Below are 24,460 nucleotides of genomic sequence, written 5' to 3'. Positions count from 1 at the left end.
ACTTGTATCATTCCAATGCACATTCCTGTGGAAATTATCAGTTGTCATTTTACTGCTGATGAAGGAGAGGGTACAAGGCAGCAAAGAACATATGGAGTACTCCAGAGAACTGCTAAAGCCATCCTAGACTAGTACTGAAGTCAGGAATTGCAACTTCATGAGCCTGAGTTTATTGCCATAGTGTAAGAGGAAGATGGCAATCTTCCTCTGGGAGCAAGAGAATAGGATTAGGTGTTACACCAAATAGTATTGAAAAAACATTGGTAGCTACCAAAATGTGATTCTCTGTTTTTCTCTTTTACTTTGAAGGTAATCATGACAGTAGCAGAGGATTTGTTGTGTTCTGCTTCTCAGAACAGTCGCATTTCACTGCAGCGAATGCAGGCTGGATGGCTCTTGGTAGCTGCTCTCATGACATTAGGTAGTAGCTTTCTACAGTTCTTCTTAATCTACATTAAGGTGTTCAGTGTTCTGTCTCTGATTCTTTGTTTGAGGTTTTGTCTAATTTCCTGCTGCAAAATGATTTTAAAAATCCCCAGTGTTGAAATATTTAGAAAAACTTTCTGAGATAAAAATATTATCTCCTTCAAATTTACTATTAGTTCATTGGGAGCAGTGTCTGAAAAATAGTGATTGGAGTGGGACTGCTATTAATTAAATGTAGGTAATAAATTTCAAAGTGAATCTAACCAAATGTCCTGGTGGTCACGAAGAATTTCAAAATATTTTTCGCCGCAAAAAATGAGCTAATTATTTATATTTCCCTCTTGTCAGGCATTTGAAATCTTACAGAACTTTTTAAGATGTATTACTGGTCACGTTATTGACTGTGATCAATAAAGTACTAATGAAGAATGTATTTTATTGGCTTTGGTCATATTTTTAATGTTTTGAGGTATTACTTCTGCCCAACATGTCCCTTTTTTTAAAAATTGTTATACTTCATTAACCTAAAACAAATATTTGCTTTTCTAAACATTACTATTGATCTTTTCATCTCTTTTTGCTGGTGATCTGTTTGTACTTTGTAACAAACAGACATTGTAGTTGGTTTGGTAACGTACTAGTAAATGTATCAATGGGTATTTAGTTATATATGAAAATGAAGTACCAAAACAGTAAATATTTGAGAAATTACACATGAGAAGGCTGGGAAAGTAGCATATGGTTTTGTTCACTCCTGCAAAGATTTTGTGAACACAATAAAAAAGAGAAGGAAAGAAAATTTACTTTTATTAATCTTTGCATTGGCCTAACAGTTACCAATCTTTACAGGTCCTGCAGTTGTCCAGCATCATCTGCCTCGAATCCTGTTACTGTGGAAGTGCATCTTTCCATCGTCTCCAAAAGACCTGGAAACAGAGAAGACACGAGGAGATGCATTTACCTGGCAAGTAACACTGGAAGGTCGTGCTGGTGCCCTCTGTGGTAAGCAGGATTTACTGTCTTTCTCTGAATATTTGTAATTGGGCTCTTAGTTAATTTTCTTTCTGAAAGAACAAGAACACTCCATAGTGATTTTTTTCACTAGATGGTAACAGCTATATTCACTCTCTATATAGCATGCATGCTATATAACATACATGCTTGTATATGAATATTTATGTATATGTGTCATTTTGTGGGGGAAAACAAGCAAAGAAAAACAAACAAAACAAACAAACCAAAACCAAACAAAAAATCGAAAAGAGTTTTACCTCTCCTTCTTCTAATCAGTTGATTTTCAAGCAATAAATTATAATCAGGAAGGTTGCTTGTTTAGCAAACAAATCACAATAATGACTGAAGATCCAAAGTAGGGTATGTTCTGTTGTTTATTTATGGTCTGTTATATTTGGAAAATAGTGGTTCTGTTTTCTACCAGGTAACTTACTATAAGCAAAACAGAATTGGTGAGTCATTCAAACATGTTTATGAAAGTGGAAGGACTTGGGTAAAAATTATGAATGTGGCTCCTCTATGGTAGGTTGCAATTTTTTATCATGAAATACTGTGAATTTGGGGTTCCAAGAAATTGCCCCAGTGGTCTTCAAATACTTAACATGTTTCAGTCTTGTATTCTAGAGTACTAAAGGGTGATTTGCTTTTCAGAAATGTGAGCTTTGGTATAGTATGCACCCTGCTCTCTCACTATTAAGATACATCACAAAGTGTGGAATTCAATAGCAATTTCATTTTAGAAGTACCTAAACAATTAAACTTTAAATATTTGTTTTAGTTATTTAATATGGTATAATCTCTAGGTGCTTTTGGAAATTAGACTCAAGTTTAGTTTTTTGTAAATTACATGTATACTAATTGGTTCTTAGAGTATAGTACTTCAACTAAAATTTAATGGAAAACTACTAAAGTAAGCAGTAGCTCACTTGATCATCCTCCTATTTTCTTTTTATTATTACTATGGAATTACCATGAAGTTGAGTTACATACCATCACTTAATTCATAACAAAATGCAAAAGATAGTTGCATTTATGTATGCAATTAAAAGTCAGGATATGAATGTCCAAGCTGAGACACTGAAACAGTGCATCTGACTTTTTTCGTTTCTACTTTTATTCATTATTAGTGATGTAGTAATGTAATTACTTTGCTAATGTGATTTGTTTTCCTTCAACATATCTCACAATAAGTAAATTGAAATCCAATTCCTTTTCTAGCTATTAAAAGCTTTGTTTCCCACTGTGCTGGTCTTCTTACTGATGAAGTTGTTCAGAGACTTCTTCCTCCTCTTCCAAGTGCTGTTGATTTATTGACACAGTAAGTGTGTGTATAAAACTGTTATTTGAAAAGCTAGAGTAATCTGTATTTGGTTAGCACACTTTCTGAAGAACTTTCTTTTCAAGGGACAAAAATCAGTGTTTCTGTGTTTGCAGATTCCAGTGTTGTGAAAAATCTAAGGAAGACTTTCTTGCAAGGGTTTTTTATGTTCATTTTTATATACTGCTTTTTAAATTATACACATTTGCATTAATACACCATTATTTTTTATTAAATAAGAAATTAAGTTCAAGAGTATGCTTGGAAAAACATCTTTTAGACATGGATGTTTTTTGCATTTAATTTCAGATCTGAGCTGGAAAGGGTTTTATTAAACTTTTGCCTTTTGAATATAGAACAATTTAATGCATTTGGATTCTAAGCTCTAACTTAGAGAAATATAGCCACAAAAGTTTGTTGTCATAAATATAGGTATAATCAAAGGAAATACAAAGCTTGTTTATTTCTTTCGTATAAAATGAAAATAACACTTGGAAATGGACAACAGACATTCTGTTAGAACATGTGAAATAAATCGGTTTCCTTTTACTGTTATTTGTGCAAATCAAAAATGTACTTCTAATATGTATAGATTTTAAAAGCATTCAGTAGTGTGATACAAATGAAACTGGAGTGTTCCATAAAACTTAAAGTCCCTCCTATGTATGACATGCTTTTTTATATTTTAAGGCTTTCTTCAATATACAAATCATATGGAAATTCCTTAAAAACACCATCAACGGTTTACAGACAGAAACTGTATGAATTACTAGCAGTATTGCCCCCAAAGGCCTACGAAGGTATGTATTTCCATGCAAGAAGAAATCCATTAATACTATGGGCTCATTTTAAAGTTTTTGTCCAACACGTATTCAGCCAGCAAAAATTAGTTCCGCCTTTTCTAAAAAACAAACTTTATTCCCTCTATTTAAGTTTGATGAATTGTAGCAAAGTCACAGTGGTTTTAAAAAGCTAGTGTTCATGATCTTTTTTCCCTTCTGATTCCAATACAGACCTCTGTTACAAATAAACACTTTTGCTCTATTTTTGGTTGATACTTGAAGTTAGACAATGTTTCAATTTCAAACTTGGTGAAAAATTTCTTTTCTTGGATGCCCGTTTTACTTTTCCATTAAATCCTAATTCCCAAAGGTGTAACTTTAGCTTAAACTACTTGGATATAGACCATTGAAAGAATTCAAATTAATTGATTTAACAAAGTATATATTAGAGATACATCAATCTGATCCTGTGCAGATTGTGAAGGGTTTGTATTTAAAGAATAATTTCAACAAAATCTGGGGATGGACTTTTTATAGGAGAGCATAACAAAAAGAATCTAGGTCTCTGATCGATTAACTGTGCACTGTAGGTGGCTGGGTCTAACTTTCAACTAAAATATTTAATTTTTTTGTTTTTAAATCATTTGTTGTATAGTAGTTTATGGATTGCAGTAAGAAGCCATAGTGTTTTTGTAGGCTGTAAAGAAAAGCACAGGGTATTCTTCAGGACAGAGACAATATGGAGCAACCGTGCTCTGAATTAGCTGCGTCCTTGTCATTTGTATTTTGGAGGGAATCCTTACTCAAATAATCTTCTCCATCTAGTGGTAACTGCTAAGGGACAAATCCCTGACCTTTACCTTAAAGCTGTTGTCATGTTAGAAGTATGTACATAATGAAGCATAGTGTGTAATACACATCTGTGAATGAAAATTACACCTCCACCCCTGAGAGCAAGTTATTCCTTTTGTTCTTGTATTACAGGAGTGACATGTTACAGAATACAAATATTTGGGTATGGCTGGGTTTGGCAGTTTCTTGGTGTGCTTGGGATTTTTATGTATGTTCTAACTTAATCAAAAATACACTGTGTTTTACAGTGTGACCTGCAAAATGTACCTCTTGTGAGAGGGCAGCCTAGCTGAGGATGTTGCATTCTAATACAAAAAATAAAGAAAATGCTTGAAAAGTTTGCAGTAAGTAAGTGAGCACCCTGCTGAAATCTTTGAAAATAGCCGTAGAATCAAAACAGTAATTTGACAGATGTAGTCTCAGAGGTGTCCACTCATGTGTAATACAGCAGTATGAGACTAGGGAAGGAATGGAAATGCATACATTGCCAGAACTTATTTTTATGTGTCTTAACATACAGGTATGCATCATTTTAAAGTACAGTGTAAAGTTTCTAAGGTAAAACTTGAAACATATACCATTCTTTCCATTTTATTCCAGTATGATAGCTTCATGCAGAAACTGTATATGTTCATAAACACTGGAAATTTTTAAAATAAATTGTGTGGAGAAACTGTTGTAAATGCAGGCAGCCCTGACAAGGGGAGAGAATGATGAGGAGGACTCTATCTTATCAGAAGTCTAATTTATTACTTTATCATACTATATTATATTAAAGAACACTACACTATACTATACTACACTATGCTATACTATAGAATACAGAAAAGATACTTACTGAATGCTAAAAAGATAATGAAAACTCGTGACTTTTTCCAGAGTCCCGACACAGCTTGGCCCTAATTGGCCAATGAGTCAAAACAACTCACACTGGAGTCCAGTCAAACAATCACCTTGGGTAAATAATCTCCAAACACATTCCACATGAGCACTACACTGGAAAAGCAAATGAGATAAGAATTGTTTTTCTTTTCTCTGAGGCCTCTTGCTGCCTATCAGCTTCCCAGGAGAAAAACCCTGGGTAAAGAAATCAAGTTCAGAGGATGTGAATGCCACAGAGAAACAGTGTCACTATGGAACTCATCATGGTTTTTTTCAATGTCTACATTTAGTCATTATAAATAGGAACAATATTAGGATTATTCTTGTGTTGCACAGCAGGGCTCATTTTACATGGCTCAGAGTGACACACTGATTGAGAAGCTTTCACCAGTTCGTGGTTTTATTTCTTTTGTATTTGTTTTCTTCATTCCAAGTAGTTAGCCAGATGATAGAAATCTGTAAGTTGTTTCTTTTTGAGAAAATTGATGATGGAAACGTTTGCCAGGAGTTGTAACTTTTAGTATTTGTAAATAATGTGCAAAACTTCTTTTCTTTAGGACAAGAGGAACAAAACAAAGTAGGCAGGAAAATAAACTGTTGAAAACAGACTATTCATATACCCAAGCTTCTTTGTCAATGCATGCCTTTAGATTTCTGAGTCCTGAGATACTATGATTTGTTTAGGCTCTGCTTAGTCCCTTCCTGCTTACTTTTTGCCACTTTGATGTTTCTTTGATTGCTTTCTGTCACTATCATTAAAAATCATATCTGCTCAAACAGCAGAATTTTACAAAATTTTACCACAAATGTGCATGAATCATTATTTATTTTTTGCATTATTTCAAGCAGTGGCAGATATGAGAAGAACGTATTAGGTAAACTTGAACATTGGTGAAATACATTTAACTTGTTTTAGTTGCTGTCTGCCATTGTGTATGAATGGATAAGATTTGTAATTTATCTCATCCAAAGTACGAACTTGTTAAGCTGAGGAGAGCTGGTTCTAAGATGATTAATCATATTTGTGTTCATTTTCATGTGTCATTAATTTTGGATTATAATGTGCTCATGTTTTCAAGGCTAAACATTTATTTCTTGTGAGTTAATACAAAAAGTTTTATACTGTCAAAACTGAAAATTTCACAAAAATAATTTCAGTGGCTTGAATTCTATTAGATTTCTTGATGTTTTCTGTTGTCTGAAATTAATATGTTTTGTCAGACTACTCATTAGGGTTTTTTTCATTCTTCAGCTTTTTGTGCTTGTTATGTTCCACAGTTTAAACCGTAAAGGTGAATTCACTTATCTTTCTTAATACGATGAGATTAATTGCTAGAATGCTGAGATAGCATTCTGGCTTAACATTTTTGAACTGCTTTAAATTGGGGTAATATTGTTTAAAGTGTTGAGGATTGCCAACTGTCTGGGACTAAAATAAACCTTTATTTGGTTAAAAAATGCTGGGTATGTCAATGAAATTTTATTTCACAAGCTGGTATTATTCATAGGAAAGGGATTTTTAAAAAAATTTTTTGTCATGATGATGAGTAATAATGAAAAAACAGTTTCCAGTTGTTAACTGTTGCAATTTTTTAAAGGCTCAATTTCTATGCCTTTCACACATTGCAATATATTTGATAGTGCAGACATTTTGCATTTAGATTTCTAGAGTAGTTTTTTGGAAAAATTACATACTTGCTTAATTAGCCAGGGAGGCAGGCAAAACAAACAGATGCCTGCAGGGGAGACAGGCTGATAGAGCCAGGAGTTTGACAGGTGGGGGAGAGAAAGTCAGATTGTCAGAACAGGTTCTGTTTCCAGGGAAGGTTAAGTAGCTGATTGCAGCTACCAGCTCTAAGTATGCTAATAACTCTAACTTCAGTGCAAATATGTAATTGTGTGATCAGGTAACATCCAAATTGAATGCAAGGAATTGGATATTAAGTGCTCGTCTCTCAAGTGCCCACTTCTTAGTAGTGATAATTCCCAATTCATGGGGACTCGACTTTTCAGTCTTAATGCTCTGGAGGCAAATTCTTATGTAGTATTTATATAAAGACCAAGTACATTCTTTAAGATCAATTCAGCAATGTTTTTCAACACAGTTACAACCCAGTCCTTTCTCATCACATGTGATTCAGCAGTGGAAATGTTCTCTCACTACAAAGACTATTTTAATGACCTAAATAGTCTGACTCAAAATGCCCAGTGTTGTTGTTTTTGTGTTATGTACAACCTTGTCAGAAATATTCTGTGCAACAATATGTGGAAGTTTTAACTACTGTGAAATTTATCATAACCTACAATAACTCCTACAATAAACTCCTGCTTTGGTTTTTGCATGCAAACTCCTGAAATGGGGGACTGCATTCATCAGCTTTTGCTTATTTATCAAACCTATGGATGTTTTAAATTACTTATGCTTGCCAAGTTCAGGTATTCCTTTGTGATTGCATAATACATTCCACAGCACTAATTTTCAGGAAATAGAAGAAAATATGGCTGTGTTCATACCTGCCATTTTCCCTCTACTTTATTTGTACATGTAACTCATTTACTGGCATATCAGTTGTATGGCATTATGTCTTCTGTAAAGAAAAAGGTCTCTGTTTTTCTACTTCTAGATTGCTTAACTTGCTTATGTCAGGTACTGCTCTGTGGCTTCCCCTCCAACAGAGTCCTCTCTAATTAACTGTTTGAAGACTAAAGAGAAATGTTACATGGATGTTACTATTTCAGTATAAATATATTGCTCCCAAAGTTGCTTGTGGCAAGTAACTAACCAATGGTTTTGAATATTTTTTCTTTAATTTAAAGGAGACTTCAGTGCTGTTCTAAAAGAGTTAGTGACTGACTTGACTGTCGCAGATAGCCAGATTGATGCCTCTGCATTCTTGCTTCCATCCCTTTGTCATGAGAATGATCTCCTTTTACTTGGACCCTTACTGCAGGAGACTGACCACCGATTTATTGAAGAGCAGGTACTATTTGTTCTGTTATAAAGGTATTATTGTATTTTTGTACAGTTGTAGTTATTTAGGTCAGTGCTTATTTAGACTTGGTCAAAAATATGGCTATCACTCATTTCCTTCTTACAGCTCCTTTTAGGTAACAGCATAGCTGGTGGCAGCCTGGAGTATGACCCTTACTCAATTTATGAGAAATTTGCAAAAGGGGATTCAGTACCTAAACCACTACCTCCTGCATTATCTGTTATCAGTGCAGCAAGTCGACTTTTTGGAGTTATGTTTTCCCACATAACAGAATCTCACAGGTAAAGTAGTAACTGTAACTGCTGGGGAATTTAGGAGATGTTGTAAGATGGTCACAGTGTTTGACATTGAATGTAGAAGAAAACAGTTCTGAAAAAATAATGAATTGCATAAGTGGAGCCTGTAAACCATCTGAATAGCATCAGACCACCAAAATATTGGACTTTTCTCTTTAAAGTGACTGGCAACAAGAACACGCATCCAGTAAGAGGTTATTGTCATAGCAAATCTGTGGACCCAGAAAAACAACGTGTTTTTTTGATAGCCAGATCAAAATGGAAGCTATTTTGAGATGTTACACAATTTTTTTGTGGCGCTTAATACATAATAGATTCTTTATAAAGGTGGATGGGGAGAAAAGAGTGCGTGTCTCAACACAGTTCTGTCAAGGTACAAGAGTGCTTGTAAGAGATCACAAACTTCTCTTGGGTTTTTGTCTATGTATTTTCTCACTGCATACATGGCATTTTGGTTTGTTTCACGTTTATAAGCACACTGATTGCTAAAGCATAAAATTCCTGAAGATTTTTGCATGTTGCTTCTTCTGTGTGCTTCTGTGTGGTAATATTTTTGAATGCAGCTTTAGAGCAGATGAATGATTTTTAAATTAAATAGCTTTATGTTTTCAAAGCCCGCTGTAGTTAGACCTTGATCGTTAGCTCATGATCATTATAGCTGGTGCTGGTTTTCTGGTTTCCTATGTGGGATGAGTGTTTAATCTTGATGAATTCTGAGTCTTGATGTGTTCACAACTTTGAATGTTTGGGGTTTAGTGTAGATTCCACAAAGGTGTTTGTATATGAGAATACTTGCCAATAATATTGATAAATTTTTTTTTGTTCTTCTGACCTGTCTTTACTTCTTTATTCTGTCTTCATTGACTGCTTTTATTGTGGAATTTTTTTTGTCTTTTTTTTTTTTTTGCCCTGTCTGTCACCAGCTTGCTGGTTGGTTTTCTTCACTTCTTTCTCAAAACCTGAATTAATTGCTGCAGATAAATACATTTTCATTTCTTTTTCCTTTGCCTCCTCCTTTCTCAGTTGTAAGTCAAAATACATTATTCCCATATGTAGTTCCTTTTAATAGTGTCTATTCAAAGTTACTTAGATATAAGTAATTATCTGTGAATGCATTTAAGGAGATATATGTAAAAAGTTCATGTTCATATATGGAAGTTCATATTTTAATATGAAATACACAAATTTTTTTGGTAGTAGACCAGGATGCCAGTTGAAGGAAAATGCTGAAGAGTTGATTTATTCCACCTCTGGTTTTGTAGTTAGATTTTTTAATGGGTTTTAAAATAAAATAAAAAAGCTTGTTTCATTTCCTTAATTTTCAATTATGTGGTTTCTTTTCTGGTTTTGTTTAAGGCTCCAGGTGTTAGAACAGTTGTTGAATTCCATAAAGCAAACAAAAGGATCTCGACAACAAATAGTGCAACTACATGTTGTGTCAGCCTTTTCTACTTCCTTAAAGGTAAATCTGCTGTGTCTCTCCTTTGTTTCTCTTTCTCTTTCAGGTACTAAACCACAGCATCTCTTGGTTCAAACAGATCAGTTGCTGTGGTTTAAACCCAGCCATTCAGCCACTCACTCGTTCCACTCCCCCCACAGTGGGTGGGGGAAAGAACTGCGAGAGTACAAGTGAGAAAACTGGGTTGAGATAAAGATACTTTAATAGGGAAAGTAAAAACCATGCATACAAGCAAATCTAAAAAAGGAATTCATTTCCAACTTCTCATCAGCAGGCAGGTGTTCACCTCTTTCCAGGAAAGCAGGGCTCTATCATGACTAACAGTCACTTGGGAAGTCAAAAAACCATCACTCCGAACATTCCCTTGCCTCCTCCCAGCTTTATATGCTGAGCATAATTCCATGTTAAAGGAGGAGCTGCTGCCATTGTCACACTGTTCGAGGAGTCATGCACAGACCACCTGAGACTTGAACTGCTGGGACAGGAGCCCCTTTGCAGCTGGCAGCCCCGAGAGCAGACAGGAGTCCCCTTTGTCTCTTCATTGTCACATACACTCACTCTCTGGTGTTCTTCCTCCATCTTCCAACTTGACTCTGGATTTCCTCTAGCAGTGTCAGGCATCAAATCTATAAAAATAAGTTATATAATGGAGTTATACAGCAGCAGGTCAGCTCAAGCTGGGTACCTCTAGAGAGGTACTCACAACAAAAAAACCCAAGGCAATTATACCCTTATGATTTATGCATCTACCCTTCATATGCTCTTTACATGCCTTGCACCTGTCTCTGGGCCCAGTGGTGATTTTTGATAAGGAGTCTTCTAATATGTTGTTGGGTTCTTTCCCTCTGTCTGTGCAGGTAGGTAGTTCTTGAGGAATTGCAGCTTCTGCTGTCTTGAGCTTCTGATTTCCATTTCTGATGCGTCTGCTCTCTTTTCTTAGCACAGAAAACTAAAAAAGCCCTAGATTTAGGATAACCATTACCTAGCAACAATCAAAACATCAGTGTGTTATCAATGCTCTTGTGCTAAAGACAAAACACAGCATTGTACCAGCTGCTAGGAAAGTTACTCAGAAAATTAACTCCATTCCAGACAAAAACATCTCTAGACCTAAGTTCAGAGCTATCAGCCTAAGGGTTTATCTATACCAGCTACTCATGCTGAGCCAATAAAGCTGGGCAAACAATATCCTAAATCACTGAGTATTTTATCTCCAAGTAACTCATTCTACTTAAAACTTATTTATGCCAAACAACTATCTCTTGACTGCCATATGGTGTGGAATCTCCCTCTGGTCCTTTGTGGCTAGCTATCCCAACTGTGTTTCCTTAGAATTCCTTGTGCACCCCCACTCTCCTCACTGGTGGGATGGCACAAGAAGCAGAAAAGGCCTTGGCTCTGTGTAAGCACTGCTCAGCAATAACAAAACATCTCAGTATTGTCAACCCTGTGTTCAGCACAAATCCAAAACATGCCACCATGCTTGCTACCTTGTAGAAAATTAACTCTAAGCCAGTCCAAACCAGCACAGTACACAGTTTTTGTTCTTGTTTTGATTAACTATCAAGGTGATCAGTCCTATTTTCTATGGTAATACATTGTTTTGTGATGTTTTCTTGAGTGCAAATGAATCATTGTTCAGTTTTCCCCCTTTTTTAATATTAGTTTTAGGGAAACATGTTCTAGTGCACTCTAGTGTACTAGCATCCATACTAGTGTCATTCAAATAAGAGAGATATGGAAAAATTCTGTTTATATAATTTCTGTCTTTTTTACTGTCTTTTGTATTTCTTACTGGGTAAATAAAAACATGATAAATGGTAAAATAAGAAGTGATCTCATAATTATCTGCTATTTGTTTGTTTTCTGTAATGCTTTGTTTGTATTTTCCTCTGTTCATGTGCAGTTTTCATTCTTGTCTTAGGCAAATGTTTGGGACAGATTTTTTTTTGCTTGTGTGTTTTCTTCTTGATATTATTTCCTAAATTTTATGCTAATATGTTAGTTTATCTGGTTGCACTGCAATCTATCCAATATTTCCTAAAATCACAATGTTGATACAATAGTGTTGTGCTGTGATGTACAGTTATGTAGTGTTAGACATCTAACTCTCATAACAGCAAATTGAAAGAGATTAATTCCTCAGACAAAGGGGAAGAAAATCAAAATCCTTCTCCAGGTCTTGTCTATTTTGCATGACTGACAGAAAAGCACACTCTGATTACTGTCTTACTGTTTAATATATTTAATGTCTGTTTTTAGCACTTGGCTAACTGCAAGGGAAGTTTAGGTTCAGAAGAAGTTAGAAGATCTGCCCTGATGTTGGTAATGGGTGCCTTGGAAAGCAATAATCCACTTCTAAGATGTGCTGCTGCAGAGTGTTTGGCCAGGTTGGCACAGGTGGTTTCTGACAGTGCCTTCACTGCTGGGTTAGCGCAAGTCAGTTTTGACAAGTAAGTTTGCAATAAGCATGAAAAGAAACTGCTTGAGTTTATAAAAGTGTTTGAGAAATCTACCTGACACCTATTATGATTATTTTATTTAATGATAAAAGCTGTTTTCCTTCATGAATTTGATGTCACTTTGGTAATTAACAGGAAAAAGCACTGCCTGAGTTCTGCATATTTTTCTTAGTGTGAGACTAACTAAGCAAGCTTGTAGACTTTCAAGTTAATTAAATTGCCTTCTTTTCTAGCAACATCATTTAAGTGTGTATCGAAAATATTTTTGGTGCTTTCTTCAGATAAGAGACCATGTATGAACTTAGAATTTTGGGACTGTAATATTGTCCAGTAAATTTTTTTTGCTGATTATATACCAGAAATTTCATTTGTAGATGTGCTTGTTACATAGTAAGAGTCTTGGTGATTAAACTAACTTTCTTTCCATTAATAGGCTAAAATCTGCTAGGGATGTGGTATCAAGAACTGGTCATTCTTTGGCTCTGGGATGTCTGTATAGGTACCTAGGAGGAATAAGTTCTACTCAGCACCTGAATGCATGTGTTGGAATCCTTTATACTTTGTCTCAGGACAGTACTTCTCCTGATGTACAGGTACTTGTCACTTACATAAAAATGTTATGTTATAAATGAACTGAATTATATTCTGGAGTTTAAGGTTGTTTTTCTTGTAAGAATAAGACGCTTCACAATCTCACAGGCATTCCCCACAGGTAATGGCTGGAGCAGCAAAGGCAATGTAGAAGACTGCCCCTGCTCAAAATTCACCTTCAACAACTTCCATAGCAAGAGCTATGATGAGATGTGGGAGATTGCTCTTTAATGATCTGTGATACTCATAAGGCTCACTTCAAAAACTTTATCTGATGTTTTAGGGATTAATTCTTTTCACATTCACCTATATCTTGACTTGGACTACACAGTACCTAGGATTTTCTGTTTATGAGGGGACTTCTTTTGTTTGTGTCAGTTGTTGTCTCTTTTACAGTGTTAACCTCACAGCATATTTTGTTGAAGGGTCATAGAGTAAATAAAAGGTATTTGTAGCCTGAATACTGTAGAACTTAGTGGAGATACATCATTGAGTAAAAGACAAGACATTTTAAAGACTATTTAATAATATTTCTCTGTGACTAAAACTGTTATCCAGCAGAATAGCTTTAAGAGAGATTGAGTGTTTTTAATGTATTTGTCTAAATATCAGTTAAAGAATTTTTAAAATCTTCCCACAGTATATTTGCACAAAGAGGAACAGTATGTTGACATGAAACAGATGGGGCTATTGGTGCCAAGTACCTGTAACTACAATAGTAGGTTATTTCAGAAACTCTAGTATTTTTTCACAATTTTGTTCTTGCACAAGGAACTTAAAGAAATTTTAAAAATAATAGAATATAATAAATAAATAATAATCACTGTTAAACTAATTTACTATTACATGCAATTTTTTGTTTGTTAACAATGAAAAATTTAAAATGGTTGTTTCATTGGACAACATACAGTTCCTTGTAAAATATTCAAAATGGCTTACTCAACATCAGATTGATAAAGTTTCTTTGCATAACCTCTCTATTTGTTCCTTTGGAACCTAAAAGTACAACTTCTATTGCATTTCATCACTGAATTTCACTTTTAACTAGCAAATTTTTAAAAGGTCTTATGTATATCATATAGAGATTGTATACTGCTTCTCTTATTTTGCAGGCATGGGCGCTGCACTCTCTGTCACTAATAGTAGATCTGGCTGGGCCCTTGTATCATGTGCATGTGGAACCCACCTTATCTCTTGTTCTCATGTTGTTGCTCAGTGTGCCTCCGGCTTACGCTGAGGTCCATCAAAGCCTTGGTCGCTGTTTGAATACACTTATTACCACTCTGGGCCCTGAGCTGCAAGGTATATAGCATACAAATGTGTCAGCTTCGTTTGCTCTAGCAACCAAATTGCTAAACATTGGATGTGTGTGATTGCAGATGTAATAAATAAGCAGATCTAAGTTCCTTTGCATGGTTGTAAGACAGTATTTCATAGGCCATGACTTTATGTAATCAAGATGACATGACTGCTAGTTGTCTCTTGACATAATTTCCTTGGTTTGAACTGGTTCTCCGAGCCTTGCCTTGGGCTGAAATTTCTTATATGAATTTTACATTTTATATTTCTTACATTCTTACATCTTTTAATTCTAGCATGGGAACAGAAGGTGTTCGTATTTCAAGAGTTAGGAGCCCTTCTATGTCTTAGTTATGGGGGATAACACTTCTATATAGCCCTTCTATAACTTAGTTATAGTTATTTGCATCTGAATCACCAGAGAGCAATGTCATCCCTACTCATGGATATCAAAGTATAGCACAGATACAAGGATCATTGTTTAGGAGGATGGACGTTATGGCTGACTTGGGGAAAAGACAGATTATCATGTTTATGAAAAAGAAATACATGTTGTAAAAACAAGCAAAAAATAACCTTCGTTATTCTCAATATAGGCAGCAGTACAGCAGTGTCAGCCTTAAGAACTTCTTGCCTTTTGGGCTGTGCAGTGATGCAGGATAATCCTGACTGCCTCGTTCAAGCTCAAGCCATCTCTTGCCTTCAGCAGCTTCACATGTTTGCTCCTCGACACGTCAACTTGTCTAACCTTGTAAGCTGCCTCTGTGTGAGTATATATTTACTAGTTTATATCCATGTATTTTAAAATTTGTTCATATTTTTCACAAACACTTAAAAAATGCAGATGTTTCTTTGAGCAGAGAAACTAATCATTGTGTAGGCATGAGGTGTTTCATGTTCTCCTACAGGCAAGTATTCTATATATCTTCATTTTTTTTCCTCAGTTTCTTCTTTCCCTTTACAAGATGAGCACATTTTGTAGAAATCTTGGCCTTCTGATCTGCTTACAAGTACATTCTGCTGTTGTTATTAAGGCCAGTTGTCTGGCAGGATGCATTAAAACTTTCTGCTGGATTCGTACCAGCTGGTTTATGTTGGCCAGTTTTTTCCCTCTGCTGCTTTTTATGCCTTGCTTGAAGGATTGATTTTAAAAATTGTGTGTACTAATTACTGTGAGTTGTTTTGTTTTGTTTTTTCATTATGCTGAAAAATTGTAGATTTCTGTGTTTTGTAGTTTCTGTAGCATTATTAGTTCAGTGTACTGACATCTTGGCAGTCAGTATAAAAATTTCTAACATACAAGTTATAGTCAAATCAGGTCTTTGGAAGAAATAAAACTTTTTCAGCCCTATTTGACAAGAGGTGGGGGAGTTTATTTGTTGGGTGGGGTTTGTTTTGTTTTGTTTTCACCCAGTATCTCTCTGTCTTTGTATAGCTGCTCTTCTTAAGTACTTAGTGCTGTTAAAAAAAAACGTTTTCTGGTAGCTGTTAGCCTTGGTGGATTTGGGGGGCTAGCTGGGGGACAGGGGGTTGGTTGGAGGTTTTTGAGGGGTTTGTTTTGTTTTAATACCATTTTCTCTCGTCAATCAGAGAGAAACAAAAATCCACAGATGGTGAAGTGTGGGTTTTGTTTTAATGTGGATTTTGTTTTAATCTCATCTATTTCAACGCTGTTCTTATTTACATCTTCCATTGGGTAGCACTTGTGTATCAATACTAAACATATAGATTTAGATTTTTGTTTATTCTAAACATATAGGTTTAGATTCCTTATATTTTCTTTATTTATTTGACAAGAAACATGACTGTGGGAGCTAAGAAAAGCTGAAGTCTTTTCTGCCCCACACTGTGATACACATGATTATGCTAGTTGCAGAAGAGCTGCAACTAATCTGAAGTGTTGTTTTAACACACACTAACAATTATTTTCTGTTTGTTTAGTATAACATAGTTTTTCTTACATTGATAAAATCACAACAAACCATGTCAGTCAGTCTCTTGCTTGGAGGGTGTGGTAGCTTTTGGGAGCATTTGTAAGTCCATGTACAGTCTGCTTCAATCTCTCTACTAATATCAAATACCTACTAATATAGAGGATATCATGACAAAGTTGTCTTGTCTACATGATATTACTGATTTTTATTGTTTTTACATGTTGTCTCAAAGTACTTCATGCAGCACTTTATAAACTTCATAATACTAAATTAGTCAATTAAGAAGCGGGGATCATGGCTTGAGTTTGAGTGTTCATGCATTTGAGTGTGTTCCCCTCTATCCCAGAAATGACAGTAGGCTTCCTGAAGAGGAGTCCACTGAAGTCAGTGGCCTCACATGGGTGACCTTTTCTTCATGAACTTGTACAACTAAGGCCAATGTTGCTGGCACTGACAATTCGGTAATGTCAGTGTGTCTCTGAAGAGTGTAATAAACAAGGGGTTTTGAGTGTGTGCTTTGCAGGGATGTGAGAAGATAATAGCACAAGAAGAATTCTGCATTTTTAAAACTCCACATGCATTTGTGTAGTTTCCACCCACTAAATCACCATCTCATTAGGGAAGCAGAATAAGTTATTAGATCTGAAATCTGCACTTCACTGTGCGATTTACTTGCAAGGTGACCCTCAGCAAGTTATTCTTCATGAGTTTAAATGTCTGCAGTTTGGAGAACAAGGTGTGATGGTCCTCCTTTGTGTTGCATTTTGAAGTCTTAAGGGGAAGTAGTGTGCAAAAGCTAGGCCCTAGATCATGTGGATATTCACCACTGCATTCTTTATTTAGGGAAGAAAAACAGGAGAGGCAAAGAATCTGCAGTCAGATTAGTAATCTTTTCCCCCTTCATCCATAGAAACATGAATTTTCACTTATAAAATAAAAAGGAATATGCAAATTTTTTTTTTTACTTTTTTTTCAGTAGCATTTGAACCAACACCCCTCTCCACCCTCTTTGCCCAAGTATTCTGTTAAATGTCTGTGCTTTTGAACTTGCCTTTTCACAGTCCTCATTCTCCTGCCATCCCTCCCCAATTCCTCTTCACCTTGTCTTTTACCTCCCTCCGCTCTCTCATAACCCTCCCTGTCCTCCCTCTCCTTCCTCTTAATTTCTTTTTTCCATCATTAGGCATGCTAACACAATTTCTTGTGCAGGCAGCAGCAAGCTGCCTCCTCCTCCTGTCAAGCCCCAACAGCATGACATGGCTCAGGTCTCCAGTGTATTTAAACAATTCAGGTTGTAACTGTGCTGGCACTAGTAAAACATGACTTAGGCAATGGACACACTGCTCCACTGGTTCATGTATTGCAGGGTTTTTGCTTTGTTTTGTTTTATATTGTGTACATGTGCTTGTCATTATCTAGCTTCCCTTCTTCAGCTGCTGAGAGTGTTCCCTGTTTGTCAGTTGGATCTTTCATGGGGCTTCTAACAATAATGCATACTTGTCCTGCTATTTGAATTCTTGGCTCCAGCAGAATAGAGATTTACAGATGTATTCTGTACAGAATGCAGAATACAGCAGAAGATGCTTTTCATTATGTCTAAAATTAGCTCTAAAACTAACTTAGGTGAGCACAGAATTCTAAAGAGCTTATCTGTGTAAGCTTATGGTGTAGTATTCCTCAACACAGTGAATGCCAGTTTTCAGCTCTAAGATATTAACAATAAGATCAGTATTGAAACACAATAAGTATACAATGTTAATAACTATGCTGTGCTGTTGTCTTGGTATTGTTTTAAGTATATAGTGGCAGTTGGGTTGGAATTTAAGTGTTTTCAACGTGAAAAATGAGAGAAATTAACTAAGCAAATTAGGCTTTTGGTATGTTTGAGATAAGATTCTGAATTTTATTATGTGCTGAGCTTACATGTTACAGTCTTCCATATGTGGTTGATATCACTGTGATATCTATTTTTGGTTTTGTCATGACTGGTTGTCATTTGTTTTTGTGCAGGAAATCTTGTTGGATAATTCTGTGTTGGTAGGTCCCTGTGCCTTGTTAATCCTAAACCTTTGCAGTTTGCAGTGGTGTTTTTATTTCATCTTTTGTCTTTCTTTTTAACCATTTTAATGTAATTTCTTTTAGCATGTCAAGTGATATTTTATTGTCATCCTAACCAGAGCCTTCCTAACTTTCTGCAGATGGCAGGAATACATTTAATTTATGTGCTTCCTAAGGGGTACTTATGTTTTTAATGTGTTAAGTACAGAAGTGGAACTGTTTTTACATTTAAGTTCTAATGTGATGCTTGCATTTTGTGTCTGTCATTTAGTCCTGTCTCCTGCTTGGAATGTGGGAGAATGAGAGAGATGAAAAATGTGCATCTTGTGTTATTTTGGTCGCCTCAGCTGGGCCCTGTTTTTTCCCTCTTAAAAATGAGCACGGAATTAATGCATGTCCAACTTGAAGTAGAATGTGTAGCTTGCTTGCATAAATGTTGCATTTAAAGTCTCACTTGTTTTTGAAGTTGCTATTAAAGTACCTTGCAGACATACCTATTGAGTCAGGTTCCTTTCCTTGTAGAAGAATTACGCAGAGAGTGTATCTTTTTGTGTATAATGTAATTCTGAGTATTGTAGATGCATATGCATGCATAGAAATTCTGAAGATGAAGCTTAGTTTTGTTAATCTAACAAAGCTAAAATTCTGTATTGCTTATTCTTTTTGTCCTTATGTTGCTTTCTTTAAGCATATGTTAACTAATATATATTATCATTTTGACTAACATATATTGGCTTGTTGCTGACAAATGAGCAGCACAGCCTAATGCAAGGTTTCCCTGCAGCAGACACTCAGCTCTATCTATTTTAAGGATGGTAACAGCTAAGGGCGAACAACTGCTTAGTTGTAGAGAACAATTTTTTTAATGATAACCTAAGCTTTATTTAGAAGATGCATAAATGTTGGTGTAGCCATCTTGCCTGACCACACAGCTAGTTTATCATGTCTTTAGGATTCCCTTCAGGATTGTCTTAAAATTGAAAGAAACAAATAAAAATCAGAAAGCTCCACTCTAACAAAAAACCCTTGACACTATGTCTTGGGGTTTTTTTAAGTGTTTCTCCTTGTTCCAGTAATAGTAAATCTATTATCATCTGTTTTCCAGTAAAATAACACACACTGGCCTGTTGGTATTAAAATATGATGGTGCTATGAACTTTTTTTGCTAGAGACTGCTCAGGAGAGCTGACCTGTCTCAGTGTCATACATTCACCAGTAATTCTCACCCTTTCGCTCAACTTCTCTAAAACATAATTTAATGTAAACTGAGTATAGAAATTTTTTTTCCAATGAAACTGCAGTTCTATAAACTTCCTTTCATGCATGGAGTTCTGTTTTACTAAGGCCTGATTGACTCTCTCACCCTTGGTTTCACTGACATTTCTCTAGTTACATCTGATGATGACTTGTTCTGAATTTTCAAGCCCACTGTATGCATATACCCAATAGTCAAAGAATTAGTTACCATGATTCACCTGGCATTGAACTTAATGGCAGTTTTTGTACAATATTGGTTGAGAGGTGGATTCAGCATCAAACCAGTATTGTACGTTGCCTTTGGAGAGAAGATGCTGAAAGTACTGATATGTTTTGTAAAACTGATGACAGGACTTGCAAAACTTTTCATTTGGGTGTTTAAAAAAACAGGTTGAGCAAAAAGAGCATCAATTACATGTTTACTGACTTAACAGATCTGCAATAGCTGCAAGTGTTCAGAAAATACCAGCCTTACTGAGGTGTTGCCACAGAGGTTTGTTAGCCATCTTACTGTATCTTCTTGCATGTTTCAGATGAATCTCTGTAGCTCATACTTATTACTGAGACGTGCAGGGGTAGCTTGCTTACGTCAGCTTGTGCAAAGAGAAGCTGCTGAAGTGTCAGAATATGCTGTTGCACTAGTGAAAGAGAGCAAAGAAGATTTTACTCCAGGTAATGTAAATTTTGAGATCAAAGGGCTTGGCATATTGACAGTGAATTTTAAATACACTTTGCTAAGAGTGTGAAAGCTTTTCAATACTCTTGAAATCTTAAAACATTTTCTACCTCAGTTGTCTGTATAGTATAAGATTATAAAATGAGGAAATGCAAGAGGAGTTGCAGGGAAATCCATGCCCATGTAGCCAGTAGCTGTTGTATTAGCTTTTTGCTAAAAGGACTGAGAGTGATCACTAGTTCATCCTCATGTGTCTTTCTGTGAATGAGTGGTGTTAAAAATTTATTTCACTTCAGCTTTCAATTCAAGCTCATTTGGAAATTTTCAGAATAAATAGAATATAGCCATTTTTAAAAACTGCTGATATTTAAAAATTGTAATATTGATCAAATAAAAATTGGTCATACTAATTTAACAAATTATTTCCATATGTTTGGTTTTGTGCTTTTTTGGAGAATAGTTTTAACTTCTATTTCAAGTTAAAGTATTGTTTTAGAATTACCTTATGAAGTAAGGTAAGTGAATTTTTTTTCCGGAGCTAGATGCTGTGGTGATGGTAATGCTGTGAAATTCAGAGTAGGATTCTTATTTTTTGATGCAGTAACTTTCTTCCTGTTACTATGTTTCTGTAAAAGCTCAACATTTGTTTTGTATTCACAAGTTAACTGCAGTGTTAAAGTGAAAAATAAAATAAAATGGTTTAAAAAATATTTCAGGGCTAGTGATTACTTTTTCACAAGATACCCTGTGTGGAACCTTTAGTGGGGTTTCTGTTGTCATTAATGCAGTTTTGTGATGTACAGTACTCACCTCACAGACTTTGTTCTTAGCAGATGTGAACATCAGAGAAATAGGCCTGGAGGGAGCATTGCTGGGCTTGCTGGACAAAGAATTGGATCCAAGATTGTGCCAAGATATCAAAGAGACCCTGACTCATATGCTTACTTCAATGGCAGTTGAGAAGCTCTCCTTTTGGCTGAAGCTTTGTAAAGATGTTCTTGCTGCCTCTGCTGGTAAGTCTTAATACACTGTAGTCGAGAACACAATCAAAATAAGGCCTGCAGCAGTACACTGTGTCACTGAGGGAAAGCATTAAAGTTTCTTGAATGTTTGACATTTATTAAATGTATAATTGTCATTCATATTGCACGATTGGATCCTTTACCTTAGTTCTTTCAGAGGAATATGCCTTTCTCGCTTCTGATTGCCCTCTCCCCATTGAACAAGTTCTTGTAAATATCTTAAGATGTCTTGCTTGTTGATTTAATTCTTGATCTTAATTCATTTCCATAGCAGAAATGGAAATATAGCATTGGTTTCAGCTTGTGAGTCCTGTGCAGTTACCTGCAAGAAAAGTGTTCTGACCAAATCTTCTATTAGTGGTAGAACTGATGCGGGCCTATTATATCATAATGGTACTCTTGAGCACACAAAATCAATTACTGTGCTGAATATTGGTGGGGGTGAAGGAAATTCTTTAAACCTTCAGTGCAGGAGGAAAACTTCCTGCATTTAGATTTTTTGATTTGGAGCAGTACTAGCTTCTAATGCATCACACTAATTTTAAAAGGATTTTTTTTCTTTTGCTTCTTTCACTGCAGTTCTTAATTTACTTCTGTGGTATTAGTCTTGGCTTCCGGCAAGTAATATCGACCAAATGTTGACAGTTTCATTATATTTGAATTCTAGCATACTTTAAGATGCCTGGATTGAAGGTAGTCACCATGAGTGTGAGGTTAGAGATAGACTTCAAAGATATTTCTTTCTGTAGGTTTCAGTTATAGTAAGAAAGGATATTATGTTTGGTTTTTTCCCTTCTGTGTCCTAAATGCAGATTTCAATACGGTAGCATCAATAGATACCACTCAAGAAGAGGAACCTGCCAAAGGGGATGATGTATCTGTGTTAACGTCAGACAGTGATGACAGGTTCCATCCTTTCCGAAATCCACGGTGGTCCACCAGAGTTTTTGCTGCGGAGTGTGTTTGTAAAATTATAAGCCAATGTGAAAATGCAGGCAGCGCACATTTTGATATAACTTTGGCTCAGGAAAGGAAACAGCGTGATTCAAGAGGTATGTGTTAAGCACTTGAAGAATTTCATAGAATGCAAACTGTGCTTAAAATTAGTATTAGCTCTTTGCATCTTAATGAATTCATCATAAATTTGTTGTTTGTAATCAGTAAAGCCTTTAATTACTCTGATTGTAAGCCTGTATTCTTTAAGGTGTAAAGAAATTTTTATTTGCTAAAAGAATGGCATCTTACTACAGCATTTACACTCAGTTTCCTCGTTATAGTATCATGGTGTATGTGTAGGAAGGCTTTGTTTCTGTATAAGCACTGGCAGTCACAAGTGATAGCTGGCACCAGCCTACAGCATCACAGTTTGATGTCTGGGAGTAGGACTTAAAAAAATGCCACTTTTTTTCTTTCCATAATTTGCATCACCAGGAGAAATACAGTGCCATTTTTCAGGGCCTCTCTGTATTTATCTGGAGGTGTTTTCCTCAAAACTTTTTTAGAAGGTCTCATACATGAAGATATTTGTACTTTCTTCTAAGTACTTTTTTTCTACATTTAAATGGAAACCAGACTCGATCAGCTAACATAAGGTAGCCAAGAAAAATTGATCTATGTGTAAGCTGCCCGAAGTGAATCCTTGATACATATTAAGGTAAAATGGAAAATATGCGTTTTGAAAAAGTTTGGAGCAGTCTTATAAAACACATTATGTCTGAATTTAAACTTAATAAAACTGTTTTCTTTTTTAAATTTCTGTTTTCAGATGATTTTTTGGTACTGCATTTAGCTGACTTGGTCCGTATGGCTTTTATGGCTGCCACAGATCACAGTGATCAGCTTCGTCTTTCTGGGCTTCAAATGTTGCAAATTATTGTTCGCAAGTTTGCAGCTGTTCCAGAACCAGAGTTTCCAGGTCATGTAATCCTGGAGCAGTATCAAGCCAATGTAAGCACCATTGATAATAACTTAGAAAAGTTTAGAGTAACAGTCAGTTACTAAAAGAAATTTGCATTTACAGTGTGTAGGTACAGAGCTGGAATTCAGTTATTTTGTTACTGAAGTATTGTTAATTTGTTTGGACTTAACTTCATTAGTAATTATCTTTTCAGTTGGTGTGTAATTTTTTAGCTTCAAAATTTTTCAAGTTTCAGCATTTTTCCCTCTTGAATACAACAAAACCAAAATAGATCATTGGTTGGATTTTTTTGGAAAGCATTGGTTTCAAGAGTGTGAAAGTATTGCAAGAAGTATTAGGAATAACTATAAATTTAAACTCTGCTTAGAAATAAGTAGCCTTTGCACAGAAGCCATCATATTTGGATATCTTGGCCAATAAACAAGCTAGAGAAGTGTGGATTGTACTCATAAGGTCCATTTCAGTTAAGTCTTGCTTTAGATTTAGAGAAAAAATGTCCTAGTCATTTAGCATTCCATACCACCCTTGTGTTAAATATGACAGACAGCTGTGGTAAGCCTCATATAGCTTCAATTTCTAGCAGGCACTGAATAGGTCAGATCACTTTCTCTCATAGAATTGGAAGATATCCTGACCTACTTTGATCTTGCTTTTGCTATTATAATTCTATTTTTTGGCACTCCTTTGTGGGAAGGAAGTTCCTTGGTCTAGTCTAGAGCTGTCAAGGGAAAAAAATAAACCATCTGTCCTTGCTGTCCAAAACCATCCAGCAGGTCACAAGTAAAGCTAATAATTTTCCTTTTCCTTTTAAGCCTCTGTACCTTTAATGTGTTTCTGCTAATACTGTGCACAGATCTCATTAGCTGTTTAAGAAAAAAGTTTAAGGGGTGTGAAACTGTTAATCAAGTCTACATTGTCTGATTTATTTCCTTAAAAACATCATAATAATCCAGAAAAAGATGGATATAAATTTTCTGGACTTAAGTAATGACTTCCTAACATCTTGTTCTGAAGTTCGTAAATAAAGTCTCAGCTTTAGAGGGTCTTAAGAAATTGTCATTAATTGCCATTAAAAACAAATTCTTTCACTTCTTTCACAAACATTTATTGTAGTACTTGCTCTTTGGGATGCAAATGTAGTATATCAAACTTAAATATGAATTTTCAAATACATGCTAAAGCAGCTAGGGAATCTTTTTTAAGCCTTTAGTGAAATGGTTT

The 24,460-nt window shown here is 35.5% G+C and overlaps 1 protein-coding gene across 8 annotated transcripts in view; it reads left to right on the top strand.

The window, feature by feature from the left end:
• Nucleotides 1-24,460, top strand: part of HEATR5A (HEAT repeat containing 5A) — a 65,792-nt gene that overhangs the window by 25,940 nt on the left and 15,392 nt on the right. For 4 of the 8 annotated variants that reach the window (XM_059849872.1, XM_059849874.1, XM_059849871.1 and 1 more), the window contains 16 exons: nt 310-421; nt 1,276-1,428; nt 2,659-2,758; nt 3,449-3,558; nt 8,092-8,255; nt 8,373-8,548; nt 9,920-10,025; nt 12,285-12,475; nt 12,918-13,077; nt 14,188-14,377; nt 14,971-15,140; nt 18,319-18,345; nt 20,157-20,295; nt 21,130-21,312; nt 22,134-22,373; nt 23,087-23,268. In XM_059849872.1, the coding sequence (XP_059705855.1) occupies nt 310-421; nt 1,276-1,428; nt 2,659-2,758; nt 3,449-3,558; nt 8,092-8,255; nt 8,373-8,548; nt 9,920-10,025; nt 12,285-12,475; nt 12,918-13,077; nt 14,188-14,377; nt 14,971-15,140; nt 18,319-18,345; nt 20,157-20,295; nt 21,130-21,312; nt 22,134-22,373; nt 23,087-23,268 (2,403 nt within the window). The remainder of the gene's footprint in view (nt 1-309; nt 422-1,275; nt 1,429-2,658; nt 2,759-3,448; nt 3,559-8,091; nt 8,256-8,372; nt 8,549-9,919; nt 10,026-12,284; nt 12,476-12,917; nt 13,078-14,187; nt 14,378-14,970; nt 15,141-18,318; nt 18,346-20,156; nt 20,296-21,129; nt 21,313-22,133; nt 22,374-23,086; nt 23,269-24,460) is intronic. The other 4 variants (XM_059849873.1, XM_059849877.1, XM_059849876.1 and 1 more) reach the window with 4 other exon arrangements.

Source organism: Haemorhous mexicanus, chromosome 6 (genome assembly GCF_027477595.1).
Source record: "Haemorhous mexicanus isolate bHaeMex1 chromosome 6, bHaeMex1.pri, whole genome shotgun sequence".
Lineage (NCBI taxonomy): Eukaryota > Metazoa > Chordata > Aves > Passeriformes > Fringillidae > Haemorhous > Haemorhous mexicanus.
Note: the sequence above shows the minus strand (reverse complement) of the source record. Positions and strands in the feature narration are given on the sequence as shown.